Source organism: Galendromus occidentalis, unplaced genomic scaffold (genome assembly GCF_000255335.2).
Source record: "Galendromus occidentalis unplaced genomic scaffold, Mocc_1.1 scf7180000077293, whole genome shotgun sequence".
In the NCBI taxonomy this organism is placed as follows: Eukaryota; Metazoa; Arthropoda; class Arachnida; order Mesostigmata; family Phytoseiidae; genus Galendromus; species Galendromus occidentalis.
Genome location: NW_003805281.1, coordinates 80,780 through 97,215, shown reverse-complemented (window position 1 = coordinate 97,215; position 16,436 = coordinate 80,780). Strand labels below are relative to the sequence as shown.

The 16,436-nt window shown below is 51.3% G+C and overlaps 3 protein-coding genes across 3 annotated transcripts; 2 read left to right on the top strand and 1 right to left on the bottom strand.

Annotated features, from left to right (window-relative positions):
- The first annotated feature begins 1,344 nt into the window (after positions 1 to 1,344).
- On the top strand, positions 1,345 to 6,741 carry LOC100906446 (uncharacterized). Its single transcript, XM_003742152.1, has 4 exons — positions 1,345 to 1,386; positions 5,716 to 5,839; positions 6,133 to 6,312; positions 6,512 to 6,741. The coding sequence occupies exons 1-4, from the start codon at positions 1,345 to 1,347 to the stop codon at positions 6,739 to 6,741; spliced, it is 576 nt and encodes a 191-aa protein (XP_003742200.1).
- Positions 6,742 to 7,798: 1,057 nt separating this feature from the next.
- LOC100906303 (calphotin) lies at positions 7,799 to 8,926 on the top strand. The gene has a single exon (XM_003742151.2). The coding sequence runs from the start codon at positions 7,799 to 7,801 to the stop codon at positions 8,924 to 8,926; it is 1,128 nt and encodes a 375-aa protein (XP_003742199.1).
- A 1,300-nt stretch (positions 8,927 to 10,226) lies between these two features.
- On the bottom strand, positions 10,227 to 15,853 carry LOC100905280 (band 7 protein AGAP004871). Its single transcript, XM_003742144.1, has 9 exons — positions 15,510 to 15,853; positions 12,226 to 12,332; positions 12,028 to 12,100; positions 11,296 to 11,336; positions 11,099 to 11,193; positions 10,910 to 10,990; positions 10,684 to 10,809; positions 10,456 to 10,603; positions 10,227 to 10,352 (listed from the first exon to the last, which is right to left on the bottom strand). Exons 1-9 carry the CDS (start codon positions 15,712 to 15,714, stop codon positions 10,227 to 10,229), a joined length of 1,002 nt encoding a protein of 333 aa, XP_003742192.1. The 5' UTR covers positions 15,715 to 15,853.
- Between the last annotated feature and the right edge of the window lie 583 nt (positions 15,854 to 16,436).

Below are 16,436 nucleotides of genomic sequence, written 5' to 3'. Positions count from 1 at the left end.
GACGTGGTCCGCTGCGATGGGGTGAGACTTTCGCCGACGAGATCACTCTTCGACGAAGCTCTGCCGCACGGAGCTTTTCTGCGCCTCCTGTGTTTGCTCTCCCACACATTTGCGCAAACGGTTTGAGCTTCGTCCCGTCTCGTCCGACCATGGACCCACTACCTTCCGGTGAAGCTGTCAAACGTTGCGACGACATGGCAGAGCACCGCTGTAGCACTGGGTGATACCGTCTGCGGGCAACTAAAGAAGTGTGATCCTCGATTGATCGAGGATCCTATCTTTCCGATTTCCGACTATCCACTTCCTCATTGATTGTCAACCACTTGATGGAAGCGTTCGAGTACTCCGAGCGCTTTAAGGGCTCCGGCAAAATCCTCTCTTCGCTCGAACTTCGCAGTGATCGTTGTTATTGAACATGTCACCTTTTATAAATTTTTCCCTAGCACCCGGCAGAACTATTGACGATCTGCTGTCGTGAAGTTGACTGGTAGAAGAGAAGCTTCACTCGGAGCGTTATTCATGGCATCACACCTGATTTTACGAGCCACCCTCACGCAATGCTGTCGAAATCGACGGCGACATGAACGGCGTCGTCAACGACGTTGCTGGCGAATCGGAGATGAGCTCTTGGCTTTGGCTCTGACCCTTTTGTGCACCAAAGGTCATCCTGCCGATAGAAATCCAGGGGGCGTATGTGATTGATGGATGCGTCGTCCACTAGAGGAGGGATTGAAGAGGAGGGAAGAGAAACTATGCTTTCTAATTAGTGAACCTCGCTCTGGTAAGATCGTAATACACCGTGCTGATTGATTTCATTAATTTTCTTCTGGTCGTTCCCGCTCGCGTGATGTCGCCTAACGTCCAGGGCTTGTTTTTCCCTGAAAAGTCAATTGCGAGTCGGGAAGGATGGAGAAATATTGAGTCTAGTTGGGAAATTGTTTCAGACTGTGGCTTACAATATCATTGCCGCGGAATTCCCTTATATCCTCGTTCTTTACCAACGGCCACCGTCTACGATATTGAGTCGGACCATCGGATCGAGGAGTGCATTTTTCGAAAGCCTCAATCTGAGCTACTGGCAGCGCAATCTTCCGCCAACTGCCGCGGATTTCGAGCCATTCTTCCGGATGAGAGCGGTGGGGGAAGCGGCCGAGGGGTGTCGAACCTTCGACTGACAACGACTTTCGACGACCGCAAATCGTGCCGCGGGTCTCTTCGTCCGCCATGCCTCCGACTGAATCGATTATTCTTTCGCTCAACTGATCTTTCTCCTATTTTTTCCAGGTGAACTAATAGCGCTGTCTGTCAACGGACTGATTCTCCCTGATCTTCGTCAAACATAGCATGGAGTCGATAAAAAAATTCTTCGTCAAAGTGCGGAGCACGGTGAGTTCCTCAAACTATGATTTTTGCTGCCGCATATCTGCTGGAGAACTTGAGCGTTCTCGACATGTGGCATGCGGCCTCGCGATTACGTAGCTTCGATCATGCAGTGGAGAGGTGTGCATGTGCGCCAAGTAGTTTTCACGAAATCGCGGGCTCGTCGATGCGAGGCCGGTCGCAGTTTTCCGAGATCACTGCGGCAAGAGTCCCATCTCGCATGACGCGCCACGAGATGTTCGGTAAGTTGACGCGAGGGATACTCCGAGAAGCGTCGCCGTCCGAGCAGGGAGAGCCTTCTTAAAATAAGATCCGCGTGAAGTGCCGTGAGAGTTGACGCGGGAGATCTGTCGGCGGGGATCGGATCTCGGCTGCGAGAGAAATCCGTTTTCCGCGTCCTCGAACCGCTCTTCGGAGAGTACATAGCTGCGGAGAGAGCTTAAGATTGAAAGCCATCAAGGTCCCTCCCTGGCAGACGCTCGATCGAACATCAAGGGGCCTCATACATATGTATGAGCTCTACCTGGATGATTACGTTTCTCGCCCCGGATCGAATAGACTCCGGGCGTTTGAACCGTTGACGGCCCAGCTATTGCAGTGCCTCGGATCGATCACAGTCGGATTCCGACCGCACAGTTTGGGCCTTCATCAGCCCCGGAATCGCTCCGTTTGTTTCCGAAATTCGTGAAGATTTTGATGAGATGTCGAAAACCTTACGAAAGCTCTGGATTTCCTAGCGATGTTCTTTTGAGACGAAAAAAGAAGAACAAATGGCAGTTCCCTAATCTAGACGCGAATTGAATGGCTCGCACCTCGTTACCGCACACCCGTAACAATATCGCTGGAAACGTCCCTTGTGTGCGGTCGCAGGCCCACTTGTTCTGGTGTCCGCTGAATCGTGAGGTGTCGACGATCTTTTGTTGGTTGTCAACCTTTCACGGTGTGTTGCGAGAAACCTTGGGGTGCCAGACTGTGGCTTCTTTCGGTACCTACATTTCCTGTACCCGCAGAAGCTATATCCAGCCGAGATTCCTAGCATTCATCAGTCGTCATCACCTCCAATCGGGAGACTGAACGGCCGTCATGATTCATGATACTTTTGAGTGAGTTTGGAAGCATGACGAATACAGTTCCAGATCCATATCCCAAGCGGAACAATCGGCTGGTGAATGCACGAATACCGTATCACCTCCCTTGTACGCATTGTGTCACTCTATCCCTTGAACCTGTATCTATCTCAATGATCCGCGGTCGTGGCGGAGACACCACGACTTGGTTCGCATTGTTCCCTATCGTTATTGTCTCTCGGCATCGATCGTGAGAAATAGGTGTACCGGTCATCGGGACAACAGAGGTGCTATCGGAACTTCGACATGCGGACGCTGAATCATTGGCGAAATTGACGAAGAATTTCAAGGAATGTAATGCGGGGAGGGTCACGTCGAGCAGAGATTCGAGATTTGCTCTGCCTATCGTAGTGGGTCAATGTGGATGCCGCCATTGATGCTAACTCCCTACCCATGCGGAGACCGGAAAAGCGAAACTGCGAGAGTGAGGTAAAAAAGAACCTTAACCGAGTGCGCATAACAAGTCAACTCTGGTTCCGAGAGAGATCGGAATGCGATGGCAGCTCGGCTCCTGACCCGTGGCGCTGGGACATGATATCCTGCAGGATCCCCGGCAGGAATCCTATCAGAAATTCCGCTAGGGCTCTTGTAAGAGACATCGGAATTAATCTGCCCCCTGGTATCTTCTATTTGCCTAAAGGCCGTTTTGTGCGAATGAACCCAACCAGCGTGTCTCGAACTCGTCGAAACGATAAATTGTCAGTGCTGATCCACTGAATAGGACTTGATACAGATTGCCGGAGCGGGGCTCTGCTCATGAAGAGCGTTTCATTCAAATCGCGGCAGATCCATTCATATGAGATCAAGCTCCGACCGAGCTCGAGGTTGTCGGCCTGGTATCAGATCGGGTGTTCCCGAATTTCTCGCTAGCATCGTTGTACCGATGTTGAGCGTTGACTCTGGTACTCTCCGCTACCATGCCCGGGGAGGAGAAAATGGCCTCGATGTTTTGATCACATTCTTCGTTTTTCTGTAGAGTGTCAAGTTGTCCAATTCTTTCCCTCGAACAAGATTGCTTTCACCGAGCTACGTCGGTGGAGCGACATGATTGAGAAGTGAAGTTTCGTCACAAAACCAATCTTCATCAAGAGCTGGTTGCCGTCAAACATCCAAGCGGAACTTGCAGCATTCTCTCCGACGAGAATGCTGAGTGAACGATAGTAAGCCGGGTATTCCGTCAGGATACCCTGATGGTTTCCGTCAGGCATCCCATCAGGGTTCCCGTGGAGAGGATTCGATCCTTGCGGCTGGTGAATGTTTCGCTCACGCGCTGGATCCTGCCTGGTAATTCGCTCCCTTGATCCATCCGCGAGAGCACTGCGTGGGCCCGATCCGAGGCGTAGAAGTTCGAGTTTGCGGTCTGGATCGGGCATCTTTCGGAAAGAGGATTCTAGAAAGGCGCTCCCAAGCAAACTACATACGTGCCGAGCATCAAGGTGTGCAATCCTCATATAATGACAGCGACCCCGGCATGTGATCGATCAGTCACCGTTCGTGAAGTCAGTTTCGGTTCTTAGGAACTCATTCGATTCTTCCCTCTTCAGAGAAGAAAGTAACGGAAAATCTCATAAATCCTCCGGCCATAAACCTGTACGCCGGATCCTATGCGAAAAGAGCCGTAATTGCATCGATGAAATCTTGATGAGATGATTGTTCCGAAGGATCTTGTCTAACCCCATCAAGCGGCAGATACAGTCACCGCGCCGGATATATCGACTCGTTTCGGAAGCCTGACAAGATTCCACGGGGCGCGAAGGCTCACGTCAATTCTAGGATTCGCCTGAAACTCAGGGAGAAGGTCGGATGCTTTGAGGGGTACTGAGGGACTCGCGAGATCGAGGGAGTCGCTAGTCCAAGTGGGACGTTGCGAGATGCTTGTGGAATATTTTGCGCGGAATCAAAGTCAAAACGCCAGTGTAGAAAAATAATGTCCGGAAGCCGGACTCGGCGCATCGACGAAAACAACAGCGGATGAGGCATGCGTTGTTTAACGGTGGGAACCCGCCGATATCCTCGCTGGGCCATCGTCGCGGTGAAATAACTTTGCTCTAATAATTTTGTCGTGTCCCGTCTGTGTCGCTGCGCGTCGCCGCTGAGGCAGCGACGAGTACTACTGCCAGCCGGTAATCAATTTGGGGACTTGATAATTGCTTGATCGCGACTTTCGTTCATTCTCGTCGATGGCAGAATCACTGACTGTTCGGACGGACGTCCATCAGTCAGCCGAGCAGACGGTCAGTGAGGCGGGGAAACTCTGCTATTAGCGGCGTTCATCCGCGAAGACATTTTCGGGCCACGGCAGACCACGGTCCACTCGGACCAAGAGCTCCGCTCTGCGATTGGTTCCATCAAATGATCACATCCGCTCTCTCCGACATCCTCCCTCCATCGCCTCCTTCTCTCTGAATTTCGGCCTGCTGCTCTAATACTTCGGGGAGTTTCACCGAGAAATATCGTAGGGGCTTCAAGATTACTTTCCGACTGACAATTTCATTGCCTCCGCATGGGGTCGGAAGAATGGGGATACCTCGTCTCGAGGATCAATCGTCTCTAGTTGTACATCGAGTGTCTCGGCTGATCTGTACCATGTTCTCTCTGATCAAGCATATTTGGGGGAAAAGTTAATCCCTCGTTGGGGGCTGTCGCAGTGAAAATGGGCGACAAGGTTTTCTAATTGAAGACCTCCCAAAAACATCATTAACGGCTTGTTCAGTAATTTTTCGGGAGAAAAGCTCGAGTTCTCGGTTCTATTCTGGGCAGGAGCAAATTGCCTTAGCAAAGCGTAACCAAGGACAAAAGCTCGCAATCGGCAACACCTGAGATTTTCAGCTCGCGTTCGCTAGTTATTCAGAATCTTTCTCAATTCGGCCAGCGCTACCTCGACGGACCAATTTCCGATACCCAGTATTTAAGCTCGTGGAACGATCGTTGGAGCGTCGCACTGTGTCTGCAAACTGCCCGAGTGATCATTATTTTCCCGTGAGCGACGTCCACCGTTTAATCAAGAGAACAAAAATAACCGGCTCGAGCTGTTATTTCAAGTTTCGCGTCGTCATCTAAATGAAATATAGATCGCTGCCAGTCAATGAATGAAGTGATTCGCTGACAACGGTATTTTTCAACGGGTAGGAGTACGTGACGGATTCATCCGATCCGAGCTTCCACGGTATCGTCATGCGAGCAATAATGTTTCACATTTCGATTACAGATCTCGTTGCGACGGAATGCATCCTCATCGAAACGAAACAAGCTCACCACGGTGAAACCTCACTGCCGACGACGAGCAGCGTTGGCGATCAAGCGTCAGACGGTCACAGCTCTTGTAGTACCGAGTGAGTGTTTGGATACGAGTGGCGTGCACACCGGCGTCGTTCCGCTAATTTCTGAGACCGTGTTATTCGAGCACTCAGAATATGATTCCATAATCACAGCCGTAGGGTCGGCCAATCTGTTTCGGTCGCGCGACAGAAGCTCCCGCGGGAGTCCCTCGCAACAGAATCGCATCTGCGTCGCGCGTGGAAATTCGATCATGGATGTTAACTCCAGCATTGCCGCGTGGGGTCGCGGAGCGCGTGCCGCGAGCGCTAATGAATATTTATAGGCAATGAGCCTTTTTCAATTTCAGGCATCGTGATCATCACAGTTGGTGGCTTTTTGATCCCTCTTCATTTTCTCGTGGGTCTTGCCGTTTTTTGCTTCGGGCTCATTCTCCTGTTGCCATTGCCGTTAGTAATCTACAAGATGAAAACGTTCTTGATTGAGGAAGACTGCGAGTGCTGTTGCTGTTCCAGCGCCGTCGCCAGCGGTAAGTTAGGGTTCCTTGATGCTTGCAGTGATAAAACTGTGGAATGAATGGACGATGTACCGACAGGGCCTGCTCGGCGCGACCGGTCCGGAGCGGCCGATCGCTCGCCATTACGTCCCGATAAGAAAGGCATTGTTACTCGACGCGTACATCATTTGGAAGGACTAACCTGGATCTTCTTCGTTTGATTCCATTCCAGTGTCGAATACGATCGACCGTAAAATGATGATGGGCTCAATGAGCTGCATAAACGGAATGGTTGATGTGAGTCCTTCATACGTCAACTACGGTTACGACACTCATCTTGACTTCCCGTCGTCCCGGCCGATCACTCCCGCTTCATCATCGTTCTACACCATCAACTCATCGTTGTCAGGGTCGCTCCCCATTCTGAATTCCGTGATTATTCGTGAAAGCCCCTTGATATGAGGTGCGCATACTTCGCTATTTCGAGGGAAGATTTCGACGGGCATCGATCGTTTCCGATCCCTTCAGCTGGAGTAAATAGGAGCTCGGGAAAAAGTTCATTCGCAGATATATCTGGATTGTGGGAGATGGCTATCTGACTCTGTTCTGATGGTTCTGATCTGACCGATGTAGTGTAGCGGATGAACTCTTATCTGAGAGCTGGAAACCACGCCGGCGATTCTTGCGGAGCCCTTACGTATGCTGATGTGCCACTGTTCTTCATTCAAAGCTGCTCCACTGGGATGAATAATTCTTGAAAGCAGTGTATTGCGAACATCGCGAGCCTGTGAGCATGGTCACAGAAGGTTTCAGAACGGAATATTCCTGAATTTTTGTCTATTTCATCAAGAATCCGGCTTTGACTGGTCATCAATGTAAATAAGATCTGTCTACTTACGTCGGGCAATTGCGATCCTCTGAGCGAATGACGCTGGTCTCCGAAAGCGGCTTCCATGCCGGTAGATAATCGGAGTTGTAAATACGACATACCGAATCAGAGAATAAAATATTTATGTCGATGAACCATTCTTCCTCGCTGATAGCTAGGGATGAATTCATTCCGTATCCTCTACCTTTCCCCTTCGGAGGTATGGGCTGCAACTTCAGGCTGGATTGCTCTAAATCATGATCAATGAAACCGGATGTCGCGGGATCATGGACTCTACAGAACCCAGAATTACTTGGATCTCCACGACTGACCCGGAGAAGTCGTAAGTGACCTCACCCGATCCCCAGAAAAATTGACGTGGCCTCTTCCTGCCCGGACTTGAGCTTTCTCTTGGTGATACCTGGATAAACAACCTCCGCTCTCCTATCAACGTGTCGGCGGAACATCGAGCACGTGTGAAATTCCGAAGCAGGCTGCGTCGCGCTTTTATCTGAACGTGCGATCGGCTTACAGCGGCCAGCGGCATCACGCCGACGGTGACAACAGACAGTCCTCAGGTGCGCATCGAGCTCACTCACTCTTGAAGGGTTCCCTCGCGACCGGTGCGTGAGAAAAATTCTCGGATTCGAAATGCGAGTCGCAACGCTCTTGCCCGTGGTTTGGGCCTTGACTTCCGCCACCATCCTAACTCCGCCAAGCAAAGCGGTGGCACCCAAAATCCCGCCTGCGGCCGTCCCCGAAATCCCACTTGCGGTCGCCCAAGAATTGGACCCCAAACTGCTGTCTGCTCTCGCTAGGATTATCGCTGAGATAAAGAAGGGCAAGTATCCGATAGGCGGACCTCTGGTTATCAAGGACGGCTTGCTCGCCGAACAAGGTATTTCCGGTGAGAGTCTATCGCAGCTTTTGAGTCTCTACCTCCCGAAGCCGCCGAAAAAACTCGTAGAGGCACCTGCGAAAGTGAAACTTCTGCCCAAGCTTCCGAAAGCTTTGCCCGGTCTTACTCGCCTTCCTCCTTACGTGACCGGCGTGGAGGCAGTATCTGCGGCGAGCTTGCTCAAAAACAAGGTGTTCCCTCAACTCGCTCCCGGAAATCCGGCGCTTTCGTTGGCTAAGCTGAATGGCCTGCCCGTGCTCGTCATCGTGGCCAAACCTGGGGCACTTGCTCCTGACGCCCACGAGGCCCAAGCAATCTTGGAAATTCCGCCTGGCCCGACCTATTCTAAGCGGAAAATCATATTCCCTGCTGAGGCAGAAATATCGCCTGCGGATCTGAAGAAGGTCATTGCGGCGAAATATGTCCCGAAGAAGCCCGTGCTCGCCGTCGATGTCGTGAAGCCAAAAGTCGTTCCTGCCTACGCTCCAGAATTATTGCTCCCCGGCGTAGTACCGGAGTCTACGGTCCCGGACTTGACCGTGACTGATGCGCCGTCGATCCTCGTCAAGCCGCTGGACGTAGCACAGGTGCCTTACGCAGGAACGGAAGCTCCCGCTCCAGCCGTAGCCTTAGTGGAGCTTGCCGGAGGGGCAGAACTCGCCGAGGCTGCTGACGGCACATTGCTGCGTTCGGCCGGTGCGATTTCAGATTCCGTCGATGCGGTTGACCCAGTGGATTCCGCCCCCCCAGCTGATGCTGCTGGCCTCGCCGATCCAGCTCAAGCCGAGCCGAGCTCAGCGGACAGCGCGCGGAGCCTGAGCTCGCCCTCCGAGCCTCTTTCCGAGGTAGAAGCGCCTGGTCAGAAGATTTCAATCTCATAGACGATTTCTGGAGAATCGTACATACAACATCTCTCCTTGGTCCCGCGAGAGGAATTCCGCGACTGCGTTGCCCGAACTACTCGATGTCGTCATTTTAACCCTCTTCTTCAGACGATCTCTTGTTGAATCAGTTTCCATTGTAAGAACCTTTTGTACTAACCAAAGTGACACCTTGCCCCCCAAAGACAGGGCAACGAAGGAACGAATGATCATTGTCATGCTTTGTAAAGAAGAACTCTTTTGACAAAACTGAATGTGACCTGACGTTTTCATTTGCATGGCTGGACGTATGACATGTAAATAATGATAGATAAGAGATGACTCTCGCTGTAACACATGGTCACATATGGAAATCGCTGCTGTTATCGCAGGAACAAGGATTCTTAGGAACATCCGCGATTCGATTCCAAAATTCAGACGCCATAACACTCCGATCGTAAAGTTGAGAATTCACCTATGTCAAGGATCCTGCGGAGCGAGGCAACAGCATTCCGGATAGAAAAAGTCGATCGATAGAATGACATTTCCGACGGTGTATGTTTGGAACGCCTCGAATGAGGAGACTTCTTGGCTAAGTCATGATATTTATTGAACTCTGCGTCTCTGAAAATATCACACGTGCGATTGACCGAGCGGTGGAGCGTCTCGGGAAAATTTTCTGAGTATCAAGCATATACGCCTTAGCGCTCTAGAGGAGTTTTCCCCGGATATTCTTTCCTTATGCTCATCAAACAAGATTTATCTCACAGTGAATCAAAATGAACAGTTTATATCGATCCCTCGGAAATGACCAGTGGAGGAGACCACGGCACTCTCAATTATTCGATACTTTGACGTAAAGGGTACGCCTATGCAATACATCTTCTCGCTGAGAGATTTTGTTCGTTTGTCACTATGACGACATATCGACCGGCAGCGCATCTCACCCTTCTGCATATATCATCCTCTCAGCCCACTCGAAAGCTCAGTCCGAACGAGATTCCATAATTGGAGGAGGGGGTATTCTCTCCGACAATATACAGCTCCGCTCACCATTCCGTGTGCTGGGATTCTTTCGGGAAAGAGCCAGAGGGATAGGCTCTACGCTGCCGATCGGTACCTCGCATTGTCGACGGTGCCCAACGAGTCGCCTCGATGACTCGCTCCCCAGAATACGGAATAAATGCCTCACAAAAATATATCAGTTCGTACGCTGCGACTCCGAGTCAATTCAGATCCGATCCGAAAAGCAGACTGGAAGTCGCAGAACGTGTCCGGCGGGGATCCACCGATGCAAACGCTTGGGTTGAGACGTGAAACTCTATTTGTCTCTCGCCACGAAGCCTTGAAGCATGTCGATGGGGATCGGGAACACGATGGTCGAGTTTTTCTCCGCCGAGATCGTGTTCAAGGTCTGGAGATACCTGAGCTGCAGAGCGGCTGGGCTCTGGAAGCGGAAGACGAGGTGAGAATCTCGGGGAACTCTCAGGCTCCCTACAACACGCAGCCCATTTTTTCATCTGATAGGAAAGGAATTATCGAGAAATTACCTGAGCTATAACGTCCGCGGCTTCTTTGAGAGCTCTAGAAGACTTTTGCTCCCCTTCGGCCGCGATGACTTTGGCTCGAGCTTCCCGGGCGGCCTCTGCCTCGGCCGCCATAGCTCTCTGCAGTTGGACAGGTAAACGGACGTCCTTACTGGAAACAGATGGGGGTCATTTGGAGCGAGCTCTGTGTGTTGAATGCCAACGAAATGCTCGACATCTTTCAGAACTCACATTTCCACTCGTTCCACTTTGATTCCCCAAGCATCGGTCGTGCCGTCGAGCGTATTCTGCATCGTTGCAGAAATCTGCTCCCGGTCGGAGAGAATCTCGTGGAGGTTTCGGGTTCCCAGCATGTTCCTGTTCATAGGATGAATGAGGAGATAAGGAGTAAATGAATGCTGAGAAATCACGCAGCGTATATGCCAAGCATGAGTTCGGGCGGATAAGAAATATGAACCTCAAGGTGGTCTGAGCCAGGAGTCTCGTGGAATGATGAGCGTTCTCGACGTTCGCCACGGATACGGCAGCGTTTTGAATCCTTCAGAAAAAAGTTCTTGGAGGATTAGTTTCGGATCGGCCGAGTTCAAAAAGTTCTGAGCTAGTGGTTCCGACTGAGATCCGATTCTGGCGACTTCCAAGATTTCACCTGTAGTAGACGACAGCGTCCACCGATACTGTAACTGAGTCTTTCGTCAGAACCTCCTGCGGGGGGACATCGAATGTCAAGGTCCTAAGATCGACCTGCAAAGGATGTGATGTATTTTACTGCGGAGGTTCTTCGGAGGCATTCATTCCGCACGCCCCCCTTGAATTCCCAATCGATAAATGACGATCAAAAATCACCTTGGTGTAGTTCTCGATACATGGCATGATGAAGAAGATACCTGTAAATTCTTAGCGTAAGACTTTGTTAGTTTAGCACCCGGGTCCGCTTTGGACAAGCAGATGTGAATTGGGCATTCCTGATTCACTCGATGGTGATCTCCTCGGAGAACCGGAAGTGGTTCGAGGAAGGGTGTTGATTTTCGCTGTCGTGCGTTCTGGCGACGGAGGTTCTGTGATGGGTTCTCATCTCTTGACTATGTTCCATACGGAGCTGGGTTCTTCGGCCATTTCGCGGATCGGATCCCACTATGTCTATCCGTGTGACGTGCGCAATCGCTCTATCATTCGTATGTCATCCGCTAATCACAGGCTCTTCCTATGCTTGCGGGTGAATGCACTGGAAAGCACTGTTAGAGATAGAGATCAAGGCCGTTCGCTTGCCAGAACGTTTGCCCCCTCTGAACACTCAAAATTGTCGAATGATTGGGTGAGTGAGTCGGACGAGTCGGTTCTCGACTCATTTACATACGTTACTAGTTTCTCCATATGTAAATCATGCACCCGAATTGTTCACCTCTTTCGCTTATAATTCATTCTGATTAGTTTTCGCTTTAGTCAATGAAGCTGCGGTGGAGCCGACCGTCGACAGCGCTGCCAACGGAGGCCCGGAGTTTTAGTTTTCCACTTAGACCAGTTTTGAGAGACATTTCTGAGACGGATCGGGTCGAGCACATTCTAAGCGATACATACCAGGTCCCTTTGAGCCTCCAGAGAGGAGACGACCGAGGCGGAAGATGACAGCCCGCTCATACTCTTGGACGACCTTGAAATACATGTTCTCACTTTCAATTTCGCCGCGCCTCCACTCGACACGAGTTCCGAAGGTTTGAATTCCGTCGCAACGGACGCGGAAGCGAAGCAACGAGGGAGCTCAACGCAAAAGCCTACCTTGATGCAGAAAAACAGCGACAATGGGAATGTGGCTCCGATGAGAATCAGGGAGCCTACTGTTAGAATCCAACCGCAGAGGCCAACGTCAGTATCTTCGGCGTCCGCTGCAAGGATGCGATGCTGCAGTCATTCGACTATCGACTAAGTTCAGCGACTCCGACTCTGTCTTTCAATGTTGAGCCGAGCTCTCGCGGTAAAGGAATCACACATCCACGGTTGGGGGTTCCAGCAAGTAGGGTCGGTATGAGAAACAAAAGCACCTCACCGAAGACTAGACGATCACCGAGGGAAGTACTTTTTTGCATCTGGGTTCGCGTAACATGCACGAAAAAGATTGAGAAAGGGGCTCCGAGGATCGCTGAGGTCCCCCACTGTAGCGGATACGCCTCTGTTGGATTGGCTGGCCGGCTCCAGTAAACCGGTGTCAATTAGACAAGCCCGTGCGTAGCAACGAGGTCTAAACAAAGGTTCATAAATTGAACAATCGATTGACCACGTTCGGAAAGAGGTGCCCTTTCCAAACATGCAGATCGAGATCAATACGAAGCGAATTCTCCTTGACAGCGGATATTGCTCAGAGAATACTCCAGATTTCAGATCTGAGATTTCCCTTCTCGCAACAGGATTTCGGTTCGATTCATTTGCGACGGAAAAGACAGACCCTCGGTGAATTGAGTTTTCGACGTCATCTGATCCTCTCTAACATTACGGCGACCGTTATGAGCCATCGCGAGCCCATCTGACATGTGTCGCTCATTGATTCTGGAAGATTATGACTGGGGCGATATTCGAGATTCAGAACGGCGATCCAATGAAGCCGACCGCTGCCACTTGCGAGCTTTTTAGTATTAATCAGAAAGGGACATCGCAATAGTATGCTCCCCAGCGCTTGGTGCATCGAGGCGCGCGGTCGCCTGATTCCCCCGAAATTCAGGTGATTCGTCGGCTATGCCGAAATATTTCCTGCAAGGGGTATCTGACTTAGCTCACCGAGAGTGTAGTCTTTCTTCGGTGCGCCATTCGGGATCCGCGGGCTCCCCTGGTGGATTTTGTTCTGGAATCCATGAATGTGGGAAGGCATGATGCCTCCACCGCTGTTGGGACTCTCGGACACCGACGAGTGAACAGCATCAAGAACTTGACGTCATCCTCCGTCGAACTCTCCTCGACTCTATCGGGGCTACTCGACACAATCTTTCGAGACTTCAGATGCTCCCGCGAGAAATGGCTCCCAACAAAGGCTCCTTCACGGGTTCACCAAGCGGGAGATTGTAACGGTCGGTTTATGAGCTACTCCGGAATCATCGGCTCAATACAATTAGAACACTTCGGACCACTGTGCGCGAGAGCGCTTTGCTATCTCACAGGCAAGTGCGCCGTAGACAACAAGATAGTCGTATTTATCCGGAGACATTACCGAGTCGCAGAAGTCGACCCCGCGACAAGCATGGGCGTCAGGTAATTGACTCCGGTACCGGATTCGAGAAGGGATATGTAACTAGGGCTTCACAAAGCGCGCATGGACTGGTGTCGTGACTGGCAGCCCATCATCGACTGAATCACCTGATATCCCATCCTGGAAGGACGACCCATCGATATCGATTGGAAGCGCAGGTCTTCGCTGCGTCGTCAGGATTCTTCAGGGGCGTAAACAGGGAGTGGCTCTCCTGCCCACGCACAAGTCTCGTCTCTTGCTCTTGAGAACCTTAATTCATTCCATGACAACAGCTGTCAAGACTAGGCGCTCATTTATATTTTCATTCATTTATGTGTGCATGAATGTATGGATTTCGACATCGCACGATTCGGGAGCAACAATGTGATATTCTCTGAAAGGGCCCTACCTTCCGGAACCTTTGTCTGACTCGTGACCGATGGAGTGTGTGGGAATCGATTCATCAGAACGACTGATCGGCGCTCTGGCCGTCTTAACATATTCCCTCCAACCATCCCTCATTCTTTTTTGCGAGAATGCGTCTCGGGAACAGGCTATGGCGCTGTCAAGCAGAAGCTCGCAAAGAACTCTAGAAGTCCCGGTCGGACCGTGGGTCGAAGTCGTTTCCAGAGCAGCCATCGAGGAAACGGAAGCGGCCGCGTGATGGGGGAATCGGTCCACGGGGACCAAAGGGTTGAGCAAGCAATCGTTGTCGCCCTGCGGAACGTTTGAACTTCCTGATCACCCTGTTCCGCCCAAGCTGCTCTCTCCAAACAAAGAGAAAACGCGACTAGAGCCAAGTTGAGATTTGACCCATCGAGCCAACCAGTCGAAACCAAGGGATTTATTATCGAGAAGGGCCCTGAACATCCCCGAGCGATTGCACCCACCTCTCGATTGTCTAAGGCACGAGACACAGCGCAGATCTCCAGACCTGAGCATCGACTGTTGCGTGAAATCGTCGAACGGCCGGCGTCGAGCAACCTCAGGAATGTGGTCTTGAGGAGCGGGCTTAAGTGGGTCTGATTCTTTCTTTGAGATTCGCCTCGTGATAGGTATTCCCAGTCCGTCTGCCTATTCTCGATTCCACGCAGCTTGTCAACGTGGATGGAACGAAAGCTCAGAAAGAAAACGAACATGCCTACTACATCGAGAATATCAGTCGTCCTTCCACTGGAAGCCATCAGCCATCTTGAATCGATTACGAGATATGAGGCCCCGTGTCATCAGCGTCCCGTAAACTTCCTTCCATAACACGCAGACATTTTCTTTCAAATTTCAAATACTGGAGAATGACCCGCTGCTGAAGAAAACTAGTCACAGAGCCAGCTCATCATTGAAGTCAGAAACGCTTGATTTGAATGTACTTGAGCGATTCTCCAGCGAGCACATTCAAGTTTCATCAGCTAAGTGCGCTTACTCCTTCCGGCTGTACCACGGGGCTCCTATTCAAGCAATGAATAAAATACCCCTAGATGCGTCGTGAATTGTTTTTCTTGTCGCGTCCGGTCTGTACAGACAGCCGTGTGCGGTTTCGGAGGAGAAGTACGGAATCCACAGATCGTTTACCGCAAAAAACTTTGTCACGTCCACGTCGTAAGCCTCGGAGGAGCTCGACTACAGCGGACGTGGTTTTCGTCGGGGAACACGGCACGCGAGCAATAGAACTAACTAACTTCTTACTGACTCCACGTGATAGAAAGAAATGATTTGAGATCGAAATCGACTCCGGCACGAGGGGGATCTCTGCGTGTCGTTCTCAGATTTTCCGGCGAGAGGGAAATCTCATTTATTCAGAACTCCCGCATCTGTGACTCAGGTTTCCGTGCATCCATTGATAACTCACCGAAATTGCGAATTTCTCCCCCGTTGTTTCCTCGATTGGCTCGACCGTCTTTAGATGCGTCGAGAGACATCGCTTCGTTGATGTTGTTGTTTATCGAAAGTGATTTGCGTCGTTGCAAATACTTTGCGCTCTTCACGATACGATCCGAGTTCAGTGAGATTTTGTCCTCCTCAGGGTGTGAAGGCGACACCTGAATCGCCCTCATCGACTGTGCCTCTCGTCAACAAAACCTTGGTTGCCACCACAAGGCACTCGGCAACGCAAGCAGCCTACGTGCGCCTCGCTTCGTCTCGACAGCTATGCGGCGGCGAGACGGCCGACCGTGGTTCACGAGCAGCAGCAATCCAAGCTCGTGCTGTCGTCGTAGTTGCCGGTCGTGGGTGGGCAGGCTAAGGAATCGACCGTGAGTACGAGAAACGTCGGGCTCCGCACGAGGGCGCTCCGTGACCAGAGCAACCTGTTGGCTCCCCACAACTTCTGCGCTAAATGTCAAGTCCACCGTTGTCCGTCGGTCTCCCCGTTCTGACCGCTGGGTCAGTCTGCGAGTTTCTTCAACTTGCCGAATTTCTTCATGTTTTTCGCGGGAGGTGTCATCCTCCTGGAGATCCGGGGGGGGGGGGGTTCTCTCGCGATTATGATCGTTCCTCAACAGAAACATGGGCCGCCCCAAGCCCCGACTAAGAACAAAAAAAATGTTTCGACGACCGTCCGTTGTAGCTCGGAAATACTCGAGTCTCAGGGAGATCGTAAGACGTCGACCGAGTTGCGGAACCGGAACTGACGATGGAGGCAACCAGCCCATGGCAGCGACCGGGAGCTTGAGTCTCTTTGCAGCTGAAGACAGCCCGGGAATATCTGAACTCTGAGTACATGCGAGATCCACGAAATTCGGCCGGATTTAGATGTCTGGCTCACAGCTCGTGGTCG

Bases quoted from the DNA above. Each gene is read 5' to 3' on its own strand.
- LOC100906446 (XM_003742152.1), top strand. From the start codon at position 1,345: ATGGAGTCGATAAAAAAATTCTTCGTCAAAGTGCGGAGCACG. The intron at 1,387-5,715 runs GTGAGTTCCTCA...TTTCGATTACAG, and splicing joins TCGTCAAAGTGCGGAGCACG to ATCTCGTTGCGACGGAATGC. The intron at 6,313-6,511 runs GTAAGTTAGGGT...ATTCCATTCCAG, and splicing joins TTCCAGCGCCGTCGCCAGCG to TGTCGAATACGATCGACCGT.
- LOC100906303 (XM_003742151.2), top strand. From the start codon at position 7,799: ATGCGAGTCGCAACGCTCTTGCCCGTGGTTTGGGCCTTGACTTCCGCC.
- LOC100905280 (XM_003742144.1), bottom strand. From the start codon at position 15,714: ATGAGGGCGATTCAGGTGTCGCCTTCACACCCTGAGGAGGACAAAATC. The intron at 12,333-15,509 runs GTGAGTTATCAA...GCATCCTTGCAG, and splicing joins GGGAGAAATTCGCAATTTCG to CGGACGCCGAAGATACTGAC. The intron at 11,194-11,295 runs GTGATTTTTGAT...CATCCTTTGCAG, and splicing joins GTATCGAGAACTACACCAAG to GTCGATCTTAGGACCTTGAC.